At 30.4% G+C, this 21,460-nt stretch overlaps 1 protein-coding gene across 3 annotated transcripts in view; it reads left to right on the top strand.

Moving 5' to 3' along the window:
* The window catches only part of LOC107454880 (neural cell adhesion molecule 2), a 120,207-nt gene extending 108,013 nt beyond the window's left edge, over positions 1-12,194 (top strand). For all 3 annotated transcript variants that reach the window (XM_071184652.1, XM_016072219.3, XM_016072218.3), the window contains exons 10-11: positions 1,538-1,674; positions 11,809-12,194. In XM_071184652.1, the coding sequence (XP_071040753.1) occupies positions 1,538-1,674; positions 11,809-11,817 (146 nt within the window). In that variant the 3' untranslated portion in view covers positions 11,818-12,194. The remainder of the gene's footprint in view (positions 1-1,537; positions 1,675-11,808) is intronic.
* The last annotated feature ends 9,266 nt before the right edge of the window (positions 12,195-21,460 follow it).

Below are 21,460 nucleotides of genomic sequence, written 5' to 3'. Positions count from 1 at the left end.
TACATTTTGCTAAGAAAAGCGGTCAATAGTTTGGATTCCAAAGTATTAATTTCATTTTTGAGTTCTTCGTTAACCCTTGAAGTGAATTGAAAACTTTTCGAACGAAATTATGAAATTCGTTTATCCATAGGTAATTGCAGACAGAAAGTATCTTTTAGTAAATATTTATTAATTTTTATTATTTTATATAAAAATAGTCGAAACATTTTTGAATAGTAAGATATACATATTTTTATATTATTTTAAAGAATATACTTTTTAATGCCAAAATACAAAATTTAGACGAAAATGGTGGAATAGTTTTTGAGGTGGAATAGATTTAATGTAGGATTTATTTCTAATTTGATTCTCAGGAACTACTCTAACAAGACGCTACGCTATTTTAAATTTTGTATTTTGCTACGTAAAATGGCACTTTATAAAATAATGTCTTACAATTCAAGCATTTCACAACAATCATTGAACAAAATAATAAAAAAATAAGTATTTACTAAAAGTTTTTTTTATGGAATTAACATTGGGTAAACGGATCTTATAATTGTTTGCAAAATTTCTCAGTTCACGTGAAAATTTGCGAAATATAGCAAAACTCAAAAATTAACATTAAATAATAAAAAAATAAATAAAATTAATATCCTGACCAAACCATTCTGACAACATTTGCGGCTACCCCCTCTATTTTGGGAGTCAGAAATCAGAATCTGTCGAAAAAAGTTGCGTTTCTGCAGAGAAAATACGCTTTCTGCCTGAATTAGTATGTTAAAAGGACATCTGGATTTATTAATTAGCCTATTTGAGGTCTAACCTTCAAACCCTTAAGATTGAGACCTAGAACGTGAAGAACCGATGATTAGATGAAAAGTTATTCATAGTGCTTCATTTTTTTCGCAATGTAAGCTACAAAAACATTCTGTTTCTCTAGCTGTACTCTAGGTATAGGTATCAAGGCATTTTATACAGTTATGTATTTGAGAAAGATACATAACTCTATCAAATATATGAGATAGAGGAAATGAGAGTGGATTCTCGCCACATGTTGAAGGAATGGAAGAAATTCATAGGCATGAAAAGGGTAGTGCAACCCCTATGCTGTGCTGTATTGCAACCCCTATGAAGTTATTTAGCTCACTTAAACTGAGTATGTAATTTATCTGAAAGGTCTAAGATAATCTTATAATTGTCTGAATGAAGATTCAATTCCCAGCGAAGATACCACGATATTTCCTCTATTCCTTTAACACGTAAGGAGTTTCCATTCTTCTGCTCTTCACATATCCATAAAGGCTAACATTCTCTCTCAATGAAGTAGTTTACAAATAAATAAAACATAAATTAAGTTGAATTAAAACTATTCAAGTTATAAATAACGGGATACGATGCAAAATATTCTTTATCAAATCGTGTTAATTCGTTAAAAAGAAGTCATCAACACGATCACGATTTAACTAAATCTACCAATTAATAATGAGAAACTTTAGTAATTTCGCAATTTTTTTTCAACAAAGGATATTTTCATTTCTTTTTACCTCTTCTGCAGATGGAAGTGACAGTATATGGCAACACTCAGCAATCACAGCTGGAGCTGGTGTCGTTATCTCCATTCTCATCATCTCTGTAATATCTGCCATTTACTTCAGAAGAATGTACATGGAGAAAAAGAACAGGCCTATGGGAGTAAGTATAAAGATATTATTTTTAGAAAATCCTTCAACGTTTTGTTCTCGTAACGTTTTGTATGTGGATGACATATACCACACTCAATGAAAATTAAAGAGTTGCCTCATGCAGTAAGGAGAAGGGAAACACTAAACTTAGAGAAAATTTTAGAAAAGCACTAGAAACATTTCCCAAAAATTGGCCATTTTCAGACATAATTGTGGGGTATACCACATTTAAAGTAAATTAAGTAGTATCCCGCATGCAGAGAAAATTCAGGGAAGATGGTGTCACCAAATTTTAGAGTGGATTAAAGGAATGCTATATTCAGAGAAAATTAAACGATATACTTCATCTAGAGAACGTTAAGGGGAATCTCACGTCTGACTATAATTCTGAGGATACCACATTTGTATGGAACTAAGGGGAATTCATTATTCAGACAAAAATTAAGGGGGTATGACGATTATTGAAGACAACGGGGGTGCAACATTCACGAAAACGGAGAGGCTGCTACACATACCACATTATACTACATCCCCCTTGCCACAAAAGAATACCACATTAGGAGAAATCAAGGAGGGGATTAAAGTATACGTTAAATGTGACGTAAATAAGAACAATATTTGGTTTCAATCGCCTCTTGATACATTTTTCTGGTTAATACTAGACGATTTGTTGTTATGAGAGAAAATGCTTATGATATAATTTATTCTATTTCCGTTTCCATTTTTTATTAAATTGAAAAATAATGAGTTAAAAAGGACGAATACCTTCACGAGGCTAGTGTTAAGATGTAGATGCAAGGGCTACTGTGAGTGTCAATATTTACCTTAGTGTAAAAGTATTGCAAATTAATTGCATATTCATCAATTACTATAGTATTTATTTATTAAGAATAGTAGGTTCATTTCGTGAAGCATTTATATTACGTATTTCTATTTTTTCAACTTTTAATCTTTAATTAAAATTTTTTTATTAATTTTAGAACGGTGAAAAATTGCAGAAAATTATGCTTTAATGCATTTGAATTATTTTCTTCTTTAATTAAAACGTTTATTAGTTTTTGCATTTTGATGTTTTTAGAAGCTGTAAATTAGAAAATTTCGAAACTATTTTAATGATTCGCCAACATTATTAATGCTATCTGTCTTTTTGCTGGCGTTTAATTTCTAAATACTTCTTCAAACAAAAACAAAATCTCTCTTAATTTATTTAATAATACTTTTCAACTAAATAAATATTAAGAATAGATTGTCCACTTTTTAGCTTATCTTTAAAACTAATTTTTAATGAAGATGTGATGTATTTTAAATCTTGTTTTGTAAAGATTAAATCAATTTCAAATAAACATTGTTAGGAAGTTTCGTATTATAACTTGTTTTCAGTGTAAAAGTATTTCGTTTAAGCACTTTCTTACTTGTTTTATTTATTTTTTAATTATGATAAGATTTAATTACTTATCTTTCTGTAAATGTATCCAACCGAAATTCAGCATCCAACCCAATTGTTCGGCTTGCGGCAGCAAATGTTATTCTTCAACCTAGAAAAAAGGAAACTTCTAAATCAATTGTAATTTATTATAGAGAAATTAATTTATTATGAAGAACGGTATTTTCGTTACTCGAAGAGGAAAGCCACGGAAACCTCCCTCGGTTATGTATCCATCAAAATGAATTTTTATTTTTTATTTTTTTAGACACTCTCATATTATTTGTGCATAATGTGCTGGCCGGCACACTGCGAAGAGAAATATGGTTAAAACTACCTGAATATGCAAAATTTATTATTTTTCTTGCTCTATAGGAACGCCTAAAACCTCAGAATTTAGTTATGATTTTGGTAAAATTAGCAAAAGAATATGGTTTTATAATGTGTGATAAACGTTAGTAAATATGATAAATTTGGTAATTTTTTCAAGATACCACAGAACACTAAGTAAAAAGATTTTATTCGATTGCATTCAATTTTCAGTTTTGTATTTTTGACTAAATATATGGTAATAAGAACAAAAATTTTGTAAATCGGAATTTCTGGCAAACCGTTTACATAGGATCGGAAAAATTACCACACGTATGGTTTAAAATCAGTATATTTTGCTTTCAATAAGCAGAATTATGGTTTTCAAGCCAGAAATGTCAAAACCATAAAGTACGGTAATTATTTTAAATTAAGAATATTGTAGAAATCTTGCATATAATTCGCATTCGAGTTTTGAAAAAACTACAAATAACGTAAGCAATATAAATAAGTATCAGAAGCAAACATGTCTTCTTACGAATTAAACTTGGATTGAAATAAAGATTAATCCTTGCATGTCAAGGTTCCGTATGAAGCTTGCAGACAGGGTAGAAAAAGCATTCACAGTCCGTTGTGGGTCAGAAGGGTTAATAGAGGATAAAGCTCCACAATTTCGTGTTCAACAACATGATTGTGACAATGTGGACAGCATTGCGTATAGGCCAGACAAGGTTTACTCTTTAAATAATGTAGGAAAAAATAGTAAAGCCTCTGACCATATAATATCTATTTCTAGTCACATTAACATTATAAATATTTGAGTTTTTTCGCATTCGTTAGCAATATTCAATTTATAACTGTCATAAATAAAAAAAACAGTTGCAAAGTTCGAAGCTAAATTGAAATCAATCGATGAAAATATATATCTAAGAACGCAATTCCAAAATACATGCGCCCACCAAAAAAATAGACTTCAAGAACAAGTAGTCTCAGCAATTGTTAAGTTTCACCCTTGAGAAAGCTTTGGGCTCGATATTTTTAGAGGAAATAGTGCAAGTAAGAAGCTTGTTATTTTCCTTTTTTTTCCCTTAAAATGCGCTGTTCTGTTTCGACGATGTAACAAAAATTATCCGAGAAATATAAAAAAAAATCTTGAATGACTTCGTATCATTTCTTAGATTGGGTAAAATAATGTATGGTAAAATAAGTAATAAATTTCTACATTAATTTGTTTGCGTGGCAATATCAAAACACTTAAACGAAAAACAAAAGATTGAAAGAAAAGAAAAAAAAATCCATTGGAACTGAACAAAATTTGAGGTATAAGAGATGTTTAAATTTGAAACAAATATATTTTCTTTATTTATATTTTGCTGAAACATGATTCCATTTAAGTTAAGGTCTTAAGAAAACAAAAAGCTGTAGCTATCTATATGCGTGTAAAGAATAATTCTTGCATTTTTTTCTTAAGTAAAATATCTAACTTGTTGTGATGTAAATAGTGATAGTCGAAAATATTCCATTCAATAAAAGTTAGAGTTAAATGGAATTGAAGCTCTATTTAAAATGATTTACTATTATTAAATGATTTACAAATATTGTATGATTGATAATGAAAGTGAAATATTTATTTTTAATTTATTGTTCATTTGTCCACTCTTAAAATTAGGAAAGAAACACAAAATTGTAGTAAATTCACGTTTGTGACACGTACATATTGACAAAACTTCTATCTATTTGTCCGTAGATAATTGATTTCTTTCCTTAATAATTCCTTCCTCGCTGTGGTAACGTATAATAACTACTCTAATAACCTAACTAATCTAAGCGAACAGTAACAACTTTAAAAATTATACACGGTTAGAAATTTTTTCGGAAAAAATGGTTAAATAACAATTTATTTAATTGTTAGTTTTCCACATTCAAACAAAATTGTCAAATAACCATAAATAAGATGGTATTAAGAACTGTAAACTGTGAGAAAAACCGCTAATTAATTGCTTTCACCTAATACTGTTATACAATCAGAATTTTATCGTACCAATTAAGTCCACCTTATGAAGTCCTTTCAGCTGCTTGGATATTAAAGCCGAGAAGGCTAATCTGTCAGTTTCATGGCCAAGAGAACAGGGGTTCGAGTCCCAGAGTTGACAACGCATTATTCTCTCTATTCTCTTCAACACATGAAAAATTTCTAGTGTCCCGCATTCTTCAATGCTTATGACCTAACAAAAAGCCTACCTCCAATGTCCAGTCAATTTCTTTTTTAATGGTTTTGAAATCATACTAGTTATAAAAAAAAACAATTAGTTTTGCATTCATGGTTTTATAACCATATTAGTTGCAAACGGTTTCAAAACCATAAGGGTAAAAAATGTTCTTTAACGTGAACTTTACTGTTAATTGAATGGAAATTCATATTTTAGAATGAACATTCTAATTGTGTATTAGATGAATCAACCTAACCGAAAATCATAAATGTTGGTAAATGTCTTTTATAAATTTCAAGGATCCAGTTACAGACAGTCATAGTTGATTTTTTCGAAACTGTAAGAGACTGATTCTACAGAAAATACTGCACTGGTGATTCACGTATGCATTAAAAAGTAACTCTCTAAAATATTTGTAAAATTTGTCTTTGAATTTTATTTCTATTTGTCTATTCTATAAAATGATGCATAAATATTACCTATTGGCAAAATGGGTCTCGTTTTGAGTTTGATGGCGTGCACGCTTTATTTGGACGTCATCGCACTTTTCAAATGTGTTCAAAAGTGATAGTGAACAGTGCGCACGCGTCATTACATGCGTTGCAATAGCGACCGCTGCTGTTAGATAATTTTTTTTTAGAATTCTTTCTTTTCTTTTTATTTTCACCAGCAGCCATTCTTAATGTATTTACATAATAATAATTTAAAGTATTTTTATATTCCTTTTATTATTAACTTATGATTACTGTCTTGACTGTGCTTTTAATATAAATATGAATACTGAAGAAGGAAAAGCATTTTGTGACGTCTTTAAACACGTACATAGCCATAATTTGAAAACAAATCCGACGACATACATCAATTGAGACAGTTTTGAAGTGTTATGGCGCTTATCAGAGTCAAACCAGAAGAAAAAAAAAAGCATTTGACCAATGGGTAACCAGTGATCTTAATAAAGTGATCACAATTCTTTTCTGTTATTGTTATTATTATTATTTTTTTTAGTTTCTTTAAATTAAACTTTTTTCTCCATATTTGAAAGAAATTTTAATCACCGTTGTTTTAGGCTTTCATTTTGTTGCTATAAGTTATTTGGTAATAACAACAATATAACGTGAAATAACGATGATTCATGAAAAAATTTAAAGATAATACAATATAATAAAAAAATAATATAAGATAATTCGCCAATGAAGTATTCACTGTTAAACTAGTTGTCAAAAATGCCATTCGGACTGGCCACAGGAGTGCAACTGCAGAGTTGAAATTTGACATTTTGAAAGTGTCAGTTTTGTTTATGAACTTAAACTGAACTTTTTTTAACATTTTAACTTTTTTGAAAGTTACTGCAATTTCAAGTGATTTTCCATTATTTTTTTCACTTTTTTTGCCATGAGTAATAAATATTTCTACGTGTTTTTGAAAAATTTATCTCTCTCGCAATTTTCATTCCAAAAGCTCACACTTGGCATGATGTCAAACTAAATAAAAAATGAATAAAAACATAAAAATGAAATAGAAATTAGGTGTTGTTAAAATAAATAAAAAAAAATTAAATCGAAATTTCTTACAAATTTAAAAGCCTCTGGGAAATAAAAACAGTGTATTAAATATTTAATTATCATTATCAGATTTTTAACAAGTAAAATTACTTCCCATTCTTTAATTCTTATAGTTTATATATTTAATATTCCTAAGGGCATAAATATTTCTTTCAAGTGTAGTTGTTTTCCTATCAAATTCAAGTAATTTATAATTTTGTTGCGATTAACATATTAAAAAAATAGTCTAAAATGAAATTATAACAGACATAAATTTAAAAAAACAAAATGAACTTTTTAAAAAAATACAGACTCGTCTTTTAAAAAAAGCTTAAATGTGAATAAAACGTTAGTTATGGAATTAGTGTTTGCAGTGACAAGAGGGCGGAGCTATCAAGTTAGTTAAAAATTTGACAGGAAAAATAGTTTACTTGATCAGATTTTTTACATTAACAGTTTTAAAATTTAAAAATTAATAATACTTTCTGAAATCGAATTTTAAAAATTCTAGTTAAAATAAAAAGCTTTTAACGTTCAATTTCAATATGTTTTAAAGTTTGCTTATTTTATTATAATAAAATAAAATTTTCAATCCAGAAATTCGTCTGTATTTTTAGGAATCTTGAAAAAAAATATATGGGAATTTGATGACAATACAAAATTTGAAGAACTTTGAGAATTATGGATCAATATAAAAGCAAAATATAGTTATCTCTATACATGAAGAGAACAAAAAAATTTTTCGGAAATTTTTCAATGTGCCTCGAAAGTATCTTTTTATAAGGATACTTCACATTGTAATAAAATATTAGTTTATTACAATGTGAAAATCGACTACTAGATCCTCTTGTGCCCCAACTAATTGGTCTATAATTTCGTTGCTTGTTCTTGGTTTAGGTTTGTTGTAATAATCGATTTGGGGTTCAGTTTGAAAGTTGCAGGTTAATATAAAAGCAAAATATTAGTCTTTATGTATAGAAAGAGAACACTAGCCTTCTCCAGAATATTTTTTTTGTGTCAAGAAGCTTACCTTAGATAACCATGATGTAAAAAAAATAAATTTTGAATTCTTTAATGAAAAGAAAAAATAACTAGCTAACTATTAGCTTTTTTATTTCCAGATAATATGACAGAACATTTCAGAATCGAACTAGCTTTTCTCAGATTAGAAGTTTATTGCTTCATTGCTGTCCTCCTCAAAAGTGGGCCCTTATGTCTATGCATAGAACACAAAATAAGAAGAAGTATCAATATTACAATTATTCCCCTTGTGTCCCAAAAAATTCGCCAACAAATTTGCGTCTTGTCATCAGGTTTAATTATAAGAAATAATGAATAGGTCTAAGTTTTAAATTTATAGGTTAATATGAAAGTAAAATATAAGCCTTTATGTGCATGCAAAGAAAAAAAATTGACATTACAATTCAGCCCCTTTATGCCTCTTATAATTCTTCTATAATTTTGAGGCTTAACCTCGTGCTAATAATTTTACTAAAAGACCCAACTAGTTTACATGTCTTAAAAAATATGGGGAGTCACATTGGTCTTACGAATGTTCACATGTAATTTTGGAAAACACTTGCTCATTTTTTTCTAATTGAGTTGAAAAACTGACTGCCTTTGTTTCGAATTTATTGCAAACTTTTCTCAATTTTCTTGTTAGTTGAAAATTATAATTGTTTGTAATTCGATTTTTTTTCTTTTACTTTTATACTAGTAGCTCACTTCAAAAGAGCTGTATACTTAATTTTTGTAGAAGCAGTAAACTAAATTTTCCTCATTGTTAAATTCAAAAAATCTTATTTGTTAAACGTGATTAAAATTCAGAAAAAATCAGATCTTATAACTTTAACGTTGAAAACAAGGTGTAACTTTCAGGTGGATTTTATAACATTTTTAAAATCGCTTAAGACGCTAGTTCTTGAAAATAGTTTTGAAACTTTAAATTTCGATTTTCCAAAACATTTTTTTCTTACTCTCAAATTCGTTTCTATTCATTCAAATTCATGATCTATTTGGTCAATGATTCTTATAGAGTGCTCTGTATTCTAATACTCATAGACGTGGAAACAATTGGGAAAAATTCTAAAACTTATCAAACAAAAAGCTTTTAATTTATATGCAAATAATTGCCATTGTTTGTCATTTTAGGATGGTAAACTTGTGGAAGAGACACATTAATCTGAATATTGTCCCAATAAATTATTATTTTTTTAAACGAAATATGTGTTGAATGTAAATAAATCTATAAATAGATGATTTAACAATTTATTCTTCTTAAATATGAAAAAACAAAATTAAATGAATAAATAAATATCCATAGGCTAAATAAAGTAAAAATGTATCTGTTAAGCGTAAAAATATGGAATGTTACATTCCAGATTAAGAATATTATAAGACTTGTTAAGTAATATCTCTTTGATGCTGAGTAACCCTAAAACTTTTGTGAAGAAAAAGTTTTTCTCAAGTCAAAACAAGCTCGAGATCTCATATACAATTCAAAGGATGTATGAAAGCTCAAAAATACGAAAGTCGAAAAAGTTTACACCAAGATAACTCTTCTTTACACCATGCGTTAAATATTTTTGCTTCCGAAAACTCCAATGTCAGAGCATTTTGATTTCATCTATAATTGGTTACAATCGATTAAAAGTTGAGGAGTGTCTGCGGCTGACTTCAATGCTGCTTTTCATCTGCAGAAATTAAAATTCCTTTTATGTTTTTAGTTGTGTAATAAGGGTCTTTATAGTTTAGTTTTCAAGTGTCTGTAAACTTTATCAATTAATTTTGAAGCGTATAAGTTCTACCACTCCTGCTCTGCAAAGCCTAGTTCGAATTCGTCTTAACTTCGTCTCTGCATTACGTATGTCTGATTTACAAACTCAATTTATTTTAAAAATGAGTGCAAGTATGCAACCTAATTATATTATTACGACATTATATTGTCCCATAAAAATAGTTTAACCGTTTCTTATGTATATCATATCCTACTGTAATTTTAAATTTTAATGTTACTACATAACAACCATGGTGGTATGGAGTGGCTACTTAAGTGTAAAAGAAGATTGTAGGTTTTGGTGAAGTGGAGCACTTTGGAACACCACTTTCACTTAAAGTAGTTTCTACAATTTATGGTATTCAGATACAGGATAATTTTCAAAAGTGAACAGATTTAGAGAAAATGTGAAAACCAGTTTTTGGGTATTCTTTCTAACATAAATAGCTCTTGTAAATTTTTTAACTTAGATGAATTTTTCTTATTTAACTATTAGAAATATAAAAGGGGGCCGGGATAGCCTGGTGGGCAGGGCGCTGAACTCAGGCTCATGAGAATAGGAGTTCGAATCTAATTGGCCGAAGATTCCCCATGTAGTAAATAGTGACTCACGCACGTTAAATATGTCTGTTCATAAAGTCCTCCATGTTCTCATAACAAATTATACCTCTGGGTGCACTGAATTGGAGATTGATCGTTTTCTGGTTCAGTTTAAAATTACGATCTGTGAATTAAGGAATGAATGTAGGAATGGTCAGCCCTATAAGCGGGTGTGACGTATGGATTCGGCAGAAGTCGAATTCTTGGCCATAGAAGGCGCCAATGGAAGACAAGAACAATCGCACCCTTGCCTTAAAGGACTACGACAACAACAACAACAGATAAAAGACCATCATTCGAAAAAAAAAATCTACAAAACTTTCATACAAAATTTGAAGAAAAACTCTATTGAGTACTTTTTAAAGATCTATGAGAAATATATATCTATAATAATTAATCTGCAAGATATCCATGTAACTCACAATAGATATTAAATAAAAAATGAGAAATAAATAAAATAAAATTTAAATATTTTTTTGTTTGTAGGCAAATGTAACTTATAAGTGAATTAGGTATTAAAATAAAATTACATTTAAATTTTGTGCAGAGTTTTTTGCAATAAATGCGCTATTAGCTTATAAACTTTTTAATCCCATTTTATGGTTAGTTGTAATTGGATAAAATAAATATTTCTTTCTACTATTGGTAAATATTATTTAGAAGAAGTTTGAAGGATTGGTATTTTAATTTCTGAAAAATCATACCAGCCAAATTTTAAAAAAAAATGTTTAAAGAAAAATCTGTTTTAAAGTTTCTCTCCCTTCTGGTTAAAACTTTGAAAAGAAAACTTTGTGAAAAAATATTTCAGGGAGTGATTTTTTTTTAAAAAAAAAAGGAAAGTTTGAAATTTAAAAAGCCATGTAATTTTTTAACAAGGTGAACTAGACATTTATAAATTATGTTAACAGTATTTAATTTCTTATTATACTTTACTAAATTTGAAGCCCTTGTTTGAATAGGTGTTTAACTCCTTTCATTAAAAATTTGAAATAAGCTTCATTATTCCATCCATATAAGCCATTTTTAACTTATTTTAAAACTAGTACAGTTCCAGCTTATATCTGCTTTAAAATTAAATCTTGAAACCAGAAAAAAAATAGGAAAAACAATATTCTCTATAATACATATATATATATATTATTTCTCCGACTATAACTGATGTAATTTAAAGTTCTGTTTTCAAATATTCTCACCATTCCAGAAAAGCTTGCACTTTATTTTATATCTGTTACTGTATTAATTATTAATAACTGTAAAACGTGTGCTTTTCTTTTATTACCATTAGGTTGCATAGCTGAAATACTTGATGATTTGTGAAATGCATGTGTGTTATGCTCAATGCCAAGTTTGGTAAAAGAATGAATATTCTCGTCGTAAATATACGTGGCATCAAAGTTTTTCATCCACCTTTAGAAAAACTATATTACTGCCAAATGTGATTTCAATAAAAAAAAATAATTTGTTGCTCTGGTACAGTGATTACATTAAATAATATTACATATATTTATCACTTGTTGATTAATGGACGAAATATATGATTTGATGCTTTTTTATTTAATTTGTGTTGATGTTGAAGCTTGCATTTTAATTAATGATTGTTCTTCATAAATTGTATTTGTGTTTCTTACTTATAATTTGAAAGAGTAAATAAAATGTGATATTATCCTTAGATATAATGTCTATTTATCATTATTATCATTATTATATGGATTTTTTATTTAATAACTAGATCGAACAATACTATTCCATTATGGTAAATAAAACATTAAGGAATAGGCATTCATTAAGCAATACTAGTATGCGTTAAACAGGGAATTAGGGAATTTGGCAATGATTGGGAGTTGGCAATTTGTAGTTCTAGGTTTGGATTGACATTTTTTTCTAAATACCACGAATAAATAAATATAATTATGAGAGAATTGAACGTATTGAATGACGTGTTTCAGATTGCATATATTTGACGTTACGATGATATGACCATTTCGTAATTGCGCATATCACAAAAATGAGGAGAATGTATTGAGGTGGATATTCGACGTTGCTGTATTTATTTGCGCAGATGGTAGAAGAGTAAATTTTTTTGCAGGAATTAAATTATTGAATGCTGGTTTGAGGATTGAATATTGTGTGACTTTGTTTTAGGAAATGAATGTTATGATAGACACTGTTTTGAATATAATATTTGAGAAGTTGTGCGTTTAGAAGTTGTTGTTGTTGTTGTTTCTTATCCTCTAATTGTCTGACGAAGTCAGACAAGATCCAGTAGGTTGTTGACCCTCAAAAAGTCGATGACAAGAAGTGGAGAAGCATATAAGTCCTCCTTGGAAAGGCCCAAGCAGTCGAGAATATGTTTGGCTGAGGCCTGCTGGGCTTCACATTTGGAGCAGACTGCATAAGTCTTTCTTCCTTTAAAGAACGAGAGACTATTCGTGTGTCCACTTGCCAATCTGGAAATAGCTGTTTGAGATGGTCTATCACCTATATGAATAAGTGAAGAGCCCGGTTCCTTGGCCGCATACCAATGATGAGAGGGGAGGATCCTCCACTTTTTTGATAGATGGCTTTTGATTTTGGACTGATACTCTGAAAAGGTAAGGGCTGAGGACGAAGATGTTAAATGACTACAGCCCTCCTTGGCAAAAAGCGATCCGCTTGCTCATTTCCAAAGATGTCAACGTGGGATGGTATCGATTGAAGATGAACGTCGTGGTGCTTTGAAATGAGTTGAAGTTTGAGAAAGATGGAGATGCTGCGTTTAGAAGTAAATTTGTTGTGCGTGAAAAGAGTTAATATGATTATGAGATCAATTTTTTTATTGCTAAAACGATGATTAGACGTAGGTATCATTTCAAGACATTTTGAAGAAAAGAATAGGATACACGTTTTAAAGTTAAGAGGGTAACTTGTTAAGTTTTTATTATTATTTCTTTCTTATATGCTCATGCTAGAATCATTAAATATTAGTCTTATTTCTCATATTTTGAGTTATTTTTTATTTTTGCTTTTTTGTACTACTGTCTGGTATTCATTTGCCCGGTATTATATCCTACACTGTTTTAAGTTAAGTGCCTCTGTCCGACTGAAATTTGCCAGGTATGTTATGGAATTTCCAGTTTACGATCTTCTGTGTTCTTATTTGCACAAATTCTTGGCAACAATCATAAAAATGTCATTTCAGAGTTGGCAACAATATGGAGTTAAGCGTCAACGCGACATATCAACGGTGGTGACATTTCTCAAAACCACGCCCAGCGTGTAACGTATATTAGGATTTTACCAAATATTATTTTATCTTCTATTGATTTTCTTAAAGTCGGAGAACAAATTCGGATAATTATTATAAATTTATAATGAAAATATTCAATAAATAAATCTCTTGTTTTATTTACAATAGTTTTTATCCCTCATCAGGATTATATTAAATATTTCGATTTAGTTAATTTTCTTTATTTGAAAGGCTTATTAAATGTAATTAATATATTTTTCAAAAACTAAATTTGTTGTTGCAATAAAACAAATACAAATATTTCAAATATTTGGTTTAGTTTAGCTTCAATCCGTATGCGAGGGTTCCTTAAAATTTTATTTGAGGTGTACGCAATTTGCAATTTAAATGTACGTTTTCAGAAATTATGCTGAATGTGAAGTCAAAATACAATTGTATAAAGAATCAGTTATTAATGTATTAGGAACTGAAGTGAATGGTACTGAGAAGCAGATAAAAAAAATGAAATTTCTTAAAGAAGCTTCCTAGTTTGGTCTTATTTAACTAAACAACTTTGATTTATTGTACCAAGTCCTCAACTTGTAATTTCAGAATCTTTGTAAAAAGAGAATCCTACAATAGTGCTTTTTTTTGGAGTGGAAGAGGTTTTAAAGTGCATTTTTGTACATGTGGCCGTAAAATAATTTTTTTAGAAAAGGTTATATACATTTTACTGGATGATATGCACTTTTTTTTAAATAGTCCTTCTCAATTTAGTTTTAATAAGCTGATCTGTAACTGGTATTCATCAAAACTCCGCTATTTCCACCCAAGTCTGTAGGTTTTCTATCCGTATTACAGCTGTTAAAAATCTTAACTGTATTTCTTCCTAGTTTTAAATCGAATAAAAAGACAAAAAACTTCAAGGGTGATTGTTAATGAACACAAATTCGTTTTACATGGAAAAACTATAAGATTTGGCATTTGGAACTCGTAGTGTCAACACTTTGACCTACATGATAGCTATAAATTAATTTTTAGTCATAACAGAGGAAAGAAACTGAGCCTCATGTATCAAGAGATTCCCCGACCATTGCAAATCCTTTTTACTCTTCATACCTTGCAAAAGAACTGATTTATAGTTTCATCATCGATCATTTCATATTTCTACTTTACCTAAACAGTTAATTTCGATATACATATAATAGTGATCTGAATAAAATATGAAGAAACAAAATTTCTTAAATTTTATTAGAAGTTCACCCCTTAGTCGAAATGTAAAACTTTTAAGTACTGTTAGAAGTTTTAATATTTAATTCATTTTACAACTTTAAAATAGAGAACATATAAATGTGTAATTAAATAAGATACTGATTTCCCAATCCTTAACGTCCAGCAGTGGGCTGATCATAAAGACGTGGTTTCAGGCAGAACACCGAAGTCAAGCATCACTGGCTGCGATCAGTAAGCGGGTGGGTGACCACTTTGATCAGCCTGCGAAGGGACCAAGGGTGCAAGTTATCGATCCTCGCTAAACAGTTCTAAACTAAAGTGCACGAATTCTTGCGCAAGTCGTTGGGATTTCAAAGCAGGGGAGCCAACCCTTCTGCAGAGGATCAAAATCGCGATGACTTGTTTTCGGATCATCCTCAGGGATGTTTATCAGACCGTCGCCAATAGTCCATTGTGAAACTCTAATGCAAAGTAAATAAAGTACCTACCTACCCAATCCTTAACTGAAAATGTCACAGGTTCGACTTTTGAAATCAGGAATGGCTTCATAGATCACCAGCAAGTAATATACAGATCGTTTAATTTAAACGTCTCACCAACATATCTACCTAATTAGAGCTTGCAACTTGAGAAGTAGTGAAGTTATTATGCCTATTCATTTGATTTAAATTAGATTTAATTGGAGACTTGTAAGCGCTTCACTCTTGTATGTTGAACCCTATTGATTTCTAAATCGACAAATGCCACAATTTAACCACGATGACGTCACTTGCAGGTATCCAATTTATCTTATTAATTATTCTTAAGAGATGTTTAGTATTTGTTTCTGGGTCTAAAGCATAACAGTGATATTAGTGACGAACCAATTCGCACACGGTGTAATGAGAAAAAGGAGAAATAAGCAAAACCACTTATGGTTTGTCTAAAATAAGAACTCCCCCAGACATTCACTTGGGCCTGTGACGGTGACTATGGGAACCAGGGCTAAAGAGAATAGAAGGGCTAGTTCACTCCGCTCTTAGAGCTGAAGCTGCGATTTCCCTCCTCATGACGTCACTGTGTCCACAGATCTCGGAAATCGCAAGCAAAGATATGATAACTTTGCATCTTTCTCTTTGTAAAAATAAGTTAGACTTTTTCTGGTTATTAGCCTTCAAACTTTACGTAATTAACACATTATTTCCGTTCATAAACATAGTTCAAAAAAAACTTTCTTGGTTATTATATTAAAAAAATACCATTTTAAACTTATAAAAATGTTTTGCTAGTTGGTGAAAATGACACGATAAATACTTTATTTTAAAAAGTTCAGTTTTAACTTTAACTATTAAGAAAAATGAAGGCATATATCGACACTTTTTTTATCTACATATTCTTTTATAAAGATAAGTTAAGTTAAATTTAGAATCCCTGATTTTAAAATATGTCGTTAATAGCAATTTGTTCATACTTAATCATTAGGAAACATCAACCTTAAACGCTAATTACTGAAACAAAATAATAATTTAGGTTCATAATGACATTAGAAATTTTACAATTGTTTATAGACATTTAAATTTACGATGATATAATTTATAGATATTTAAATTGAAGAGAATATAATTTTTAAAAAAAATCATAAATATTTAGAATAACTACATTAAAAAATATGTTATGAAATTAGGAGAATTTCAACTATATACTATATATTTTATTTATACTTTTTACTTACATTTTAATTTTCTTTGACTTTATCTATTTTTTAATTCTTTTCACCTGCCTTTCTTTATGAAGTAACGAGGCGGTTTCTATTTAGATAATGAATTTTTATAAAAGTTCTTTACGACAGAATAAACGTATTGCTGTTTTATATTAACTGTGTCATTTCGGAATCCATTCTTTACATAGTTGTTCATTTACTTTAGGGAACACGCGAAAAATTATACTTTTTCCTTTTGTTTTTGTATCAGAATTTTTGCAAGTTGCAATCGCGCAAACTGGCATTTCGATAATAGTTTTAAATTCTTGTAAATTCACTGCAAAAACTGAGGAAAGTCATTATAGAAAATAACAAATGTCTTAGAATATCTCGCAAAAAGAAATGATCCAATATTAGTTAGAGCTAGTAAGGCCAAACGCTCCGTTCTTGAAGTAAAAGTGCGAGCTTTGCGCCAAAGTGACGTCACTAGAGTGACGTCGGAGGATCGTGGCGGCGAGAGATACTTCAAAGGAGTGAACCAGCCCTTCTATTCTCTTTAGCCCTGATGGGAACGAGGTATAACTATTTAAAGTAGGGGTGCTTGTCAGTAGTATGTCAGTGTTAAGTAGGTCACTGTTTTGGAGTGGTTTCAGCTCGAATCGGTGAGAGAAAGGGAATCGCTTCGGTCCATTGTGTTAGTTCTAGAGTGTAGCTACACTCCCTGAAATTCACCATTCTTGTTTCCATAGCACCAGAAATTCGCTTGGGCCTGTGACGGTGACTATGGGAACGAGGTATAACTATTTAAAGTAGGGGTGATTATCAGTAGTATGTCAGTGTTAAGTAGGTCACTGTTTTGGAGTGGTTTCGGCTCGAATCGGTGAGAGAAAGGGAATCGCTTCGGTCCATTGTGTTAGTTCTAGAGTGTAGCTACACTCCCTGAAATTCACCATTCTTGTTTCCATAGCACCAGACGGCCTCAGACTTTGTGGCGGGAGGAGTTCTTAGCTTAGACAAACTATATATATCTAAACTGAGTGTTATGAGCAATCTCCCAGTGTTCGTTTACTCGGTATTCCCAGCGGTGATATTGTTTAAGATTTGTGAGAGAGAAATACTAAACATTTCTTTCCAAATATCTACTAATTCTCAGCTAAATTTGATGTGAATCCTTATGCACACCACATTTTCTGTATCCGCGATTTCGTTTCTTCAAAATTCTGGAATTTTTGGCCAGGAATTGTTTTAGTCTGATTCTTCATCTTCATGAGTTTTGAGCATTTTCATATCCCATCGCTTGATCTATGTCTTTCTCTTTTAATTCATTCTTAAATTTGCTAATTTTATCTATCTAGCATTCAAACGCCTAACAAACCCTTATCAAATACAAATTGCACATAATTCAGAAAGGTAAACGGGTACATTCAGGATTATAGTGGAATTTGAATTCGGTTTCTTCAACTTTCAAATAATTTTGTAACTTTCGTTAAACAGCCGGCCCAATTTTAGGTTTCAGACTACCAATGTTCAACTCCGTAGTCGTTTTATTTTGAACCCGATTCAGAAGACAAAGGAACTCCTGGATCAAGTATTCAGAGAAATTTACCTTCGTGGAGGACTTTTTGATGGAACTAACTCGCATTTGCGTTGCTTGGAGAGGAAAACCATTAAAGCCTCCCATGTTAAGCTTGACGGTATGGGGACTGTAACCCATGATTCGTCTACCACTGAGGATATTTTATGTCTGCATATTTGCACTGTGGTCGGTGCGAGTCAGGTGCGGAATTGATATCACCAGCAATCGCTGGGATTAGATCTCAGTTTACCTCATTGGGAAGCGAACACTCTATCCCCTGAGCCAACACGGCTCCATTTAAATCATTTGTGGAAAGAACAATGTTTCTTGAAAATTGAAAATCACATTTTTCATGTTTGCATGTGGAGCCTTCATGGTCGATCGTTATTGTTCACATAACGCTGCACAGCGTGGAAGTAGTTAGTTCACGTTCCAACGTAACCCTGAAAGTAACTTTGAGCTGTCTTTTGACTTGTACTATCTTTCTTTATCCCTGACACAAGTTTGCATGGCGTACTTATGAAATTGAGCCCACAAGTCTGCGTGCATGCGTTCCAATAAACAAATTAAGCTTGCATGTAGCAAAAACAGAATTCCTTTTGTGTGACATGCGGTTTCTTTTTAGTATAGTGCCCACATATATGAAAAAAATTATCTCATGTTTATAACTAAGTAATTTTGAATTATTTAGAATTAAAGTAATACAATATTCAATGTAAATAAACAAAAATAACAATTTCAAATAATCTTGCAACGTAAACAAATTTAGGATAAGATCAGTAGTGCGGTCCTCTAAATACATTTTTGTCTTTAAAAATTTTATCAAACTTAATGGAATCCTTTTCGAAATATATCTATAATTTTAGTTAAATTCATTCCTTTTACTATCTTCTCACTTTTAAGGTCCTGGTAAATAAAACACGCAAGCATTTATAGACATTTATCATCCTTAATTTTAAAATAGTTATTGAACATTCATTCTTGAAATCAAACATGTTTACAACTCGTTATATAACTATTAATATCTCTCCAACTCATTTACCTTTAAAATAAAACTTTTTTTAATCGGATGATTACGTTTCTTTAACTGAACAGGTATAGTAGCAAGAAATATTGAATAAATGTGTTTTCAACAACTTCAGTTTTGCTTGCATTTCTCATCATGCAGTTCAAATAATTTAATTTAAGTTATAATTGCGTTTGTTATTTCTTATGCTATATTGGTATTTGTTTATTTAAATTTCTATTTGTAAAATGATAAATTTAGAAATAATCATAAGCGTGAAATGTGCTAAAAATATTAATTTTTATAATTATTTTTAAGAAGAGTAATCATGGAAAGGATAGATAATTTTTTATCTATACACATAAAAAAACATGTACTGACAGACTGATTCATTGATCATCACTGAGGCTAAACTAATGAAACTGGAAACTCTTGGACAAAGGGTATATTTTATGACATAGGCACCGACTAAGGAAGAAGTTTTGCCATTTTTCCTTTAAAGGTGGGGAACATTTCAACCCCTATTTCCTCCCTAAAGGAGGGACATAGAGGTTGACTGCCAGACAGATTTTAAATTATTAATCAAATGCAAAACATAGAAGAGTTTGACAATATCGGGGAAATATCGTGAAAATAGCTAAATTGAAATCAAAGTATTTTCGAACGGGCAAACCCGCGAGTGCATTTATATTACGGTATAAAGCTTTTTGCAATATTTGAAAAATTAACTTGCTAAACTATATGCTTCATTAACGGATATACAGAGCTATGAGCTAAAGCAAAGAGCTCGTCGTGCTTTTCTGAAATCTACAGTATAGTCTTGAGGTAGGTTTTATAATTTCAAGAAATTTAAAAATTAAATTTGATATTGAAATTATATCTTTTATAATATCTGAGTATGTATAGCTGGAATTCATTCTTAAAAGAAAACATATTTTAACTTAAAATGTTATTTAGAAATATTGAGTTCATTCACACTTTTGAGCATTTTGAGAAAAATTCTTTATACTCATAAAATATAATAATAAACGTAAGAAAAATACCGTTTTAAAATTATTTAATGATAAAAAATATAAAAATAAACCTTAATATAAGTCAGGTATTTCCCTCAAAATATATAAAATCATAAATAAAACAAATTTTCAGTTACATTCAACTCTTATTTGCAGAATAAATGGCGTGTCGGCTCTAAAGGCAATAATAACCAACTAAATTCATCATATCTTCTCATGGACACCATACATTTTCTCTCCAATTCGATTTAGAGATGAGTTTTAGAAGGTGGCGACAAACTTCATCGCCAAAATAGGTAATTTGTTCCGACATTTGATGACCCTTCTAAATCACTTTCAGTGCTCTGTTATCATAAATTTGATATTTGGGATAGAAATGACTTTAATTTTCATTAGTTATAGAAATGAATGCTTGGAATTTTGAATAGTCATAAACATGTGATCGCTATAAGTAAAATGTTGTTACTATTCGCTTGTAATTTGCATTTAAAATAAATAGAAAAATAAATATTTTTCTGCTTATTTTTTTGTGACGTTACATATTGTTTTAGTAAAAATGTGATTTTTTTCAATTGCACATTAAACAGGCTGCATAATACAGATAAAGGTTACACCATGTCGTATTTATTTCCCTTTTTGTAGTAATTTTTGAACACTATAGGCTCATTTGTTCAAAGTTGAATCTCATGTTCAAATTATTTTTTCCTGGAGAAACTTGGAGAAAAAAAATCCATTTCATAATGTTCAATAGACGGAATCTATATTTCAGATATATAAAATATCTTGGTATGAAGATATAGAATCGATTTCCACACAGGACTGAAAATTTCATAACTGGCGTTGAATATTTGATTCAATTCTGAGTTGACATCTATCAATCTTCAATTCCGTAGCCCTGTAAGTTTGAAGCCAACTCAGAAGGAAGTTCCTGGATCAAGCACTGGGCAAAATAGCCTTCGTGGAGGACTTTTTGATGGAACTAACTCCACATTTGCGTGACATGGAGAGAAAAACGAAAACCTCCCACACTTAGCCCGAATGCAAGGGAATTCTAGCACATGATACGTCGACTATCGAATATATCTTCAATAAGCACTGTTGCCGATGCAAGCTGGGAGCAGATTTCGTGTCAACCGACCTCCGCTGGTGTTCGAAACTCACCAGCTTGGGAGGCAGGGGATCGGGAGGATGCGGTGGCTCTATCGCCTGAACCACCGTGTCGCAGG

Source organism: Parasteatoda tepidariorum, chromosome 1 (assembly GCF_043381705.1).
Source record: "Parasteatoda tepidariorum isolate YZ-2023 chromosome 1, CAS_Ptep_4.0, whole genome shotgun sequence".
Classification (NCBI taxonomy): domain Eukaryota; kingdom Metazoa; phylum Arthropoda; class Arachnida; order Araneae; family Theridiidae; genus Parasteatoda; species Parasteatoda tepidariorum.
This window is presented reverse-complemented; position numbering and strand designations above follow the sequence as displayed.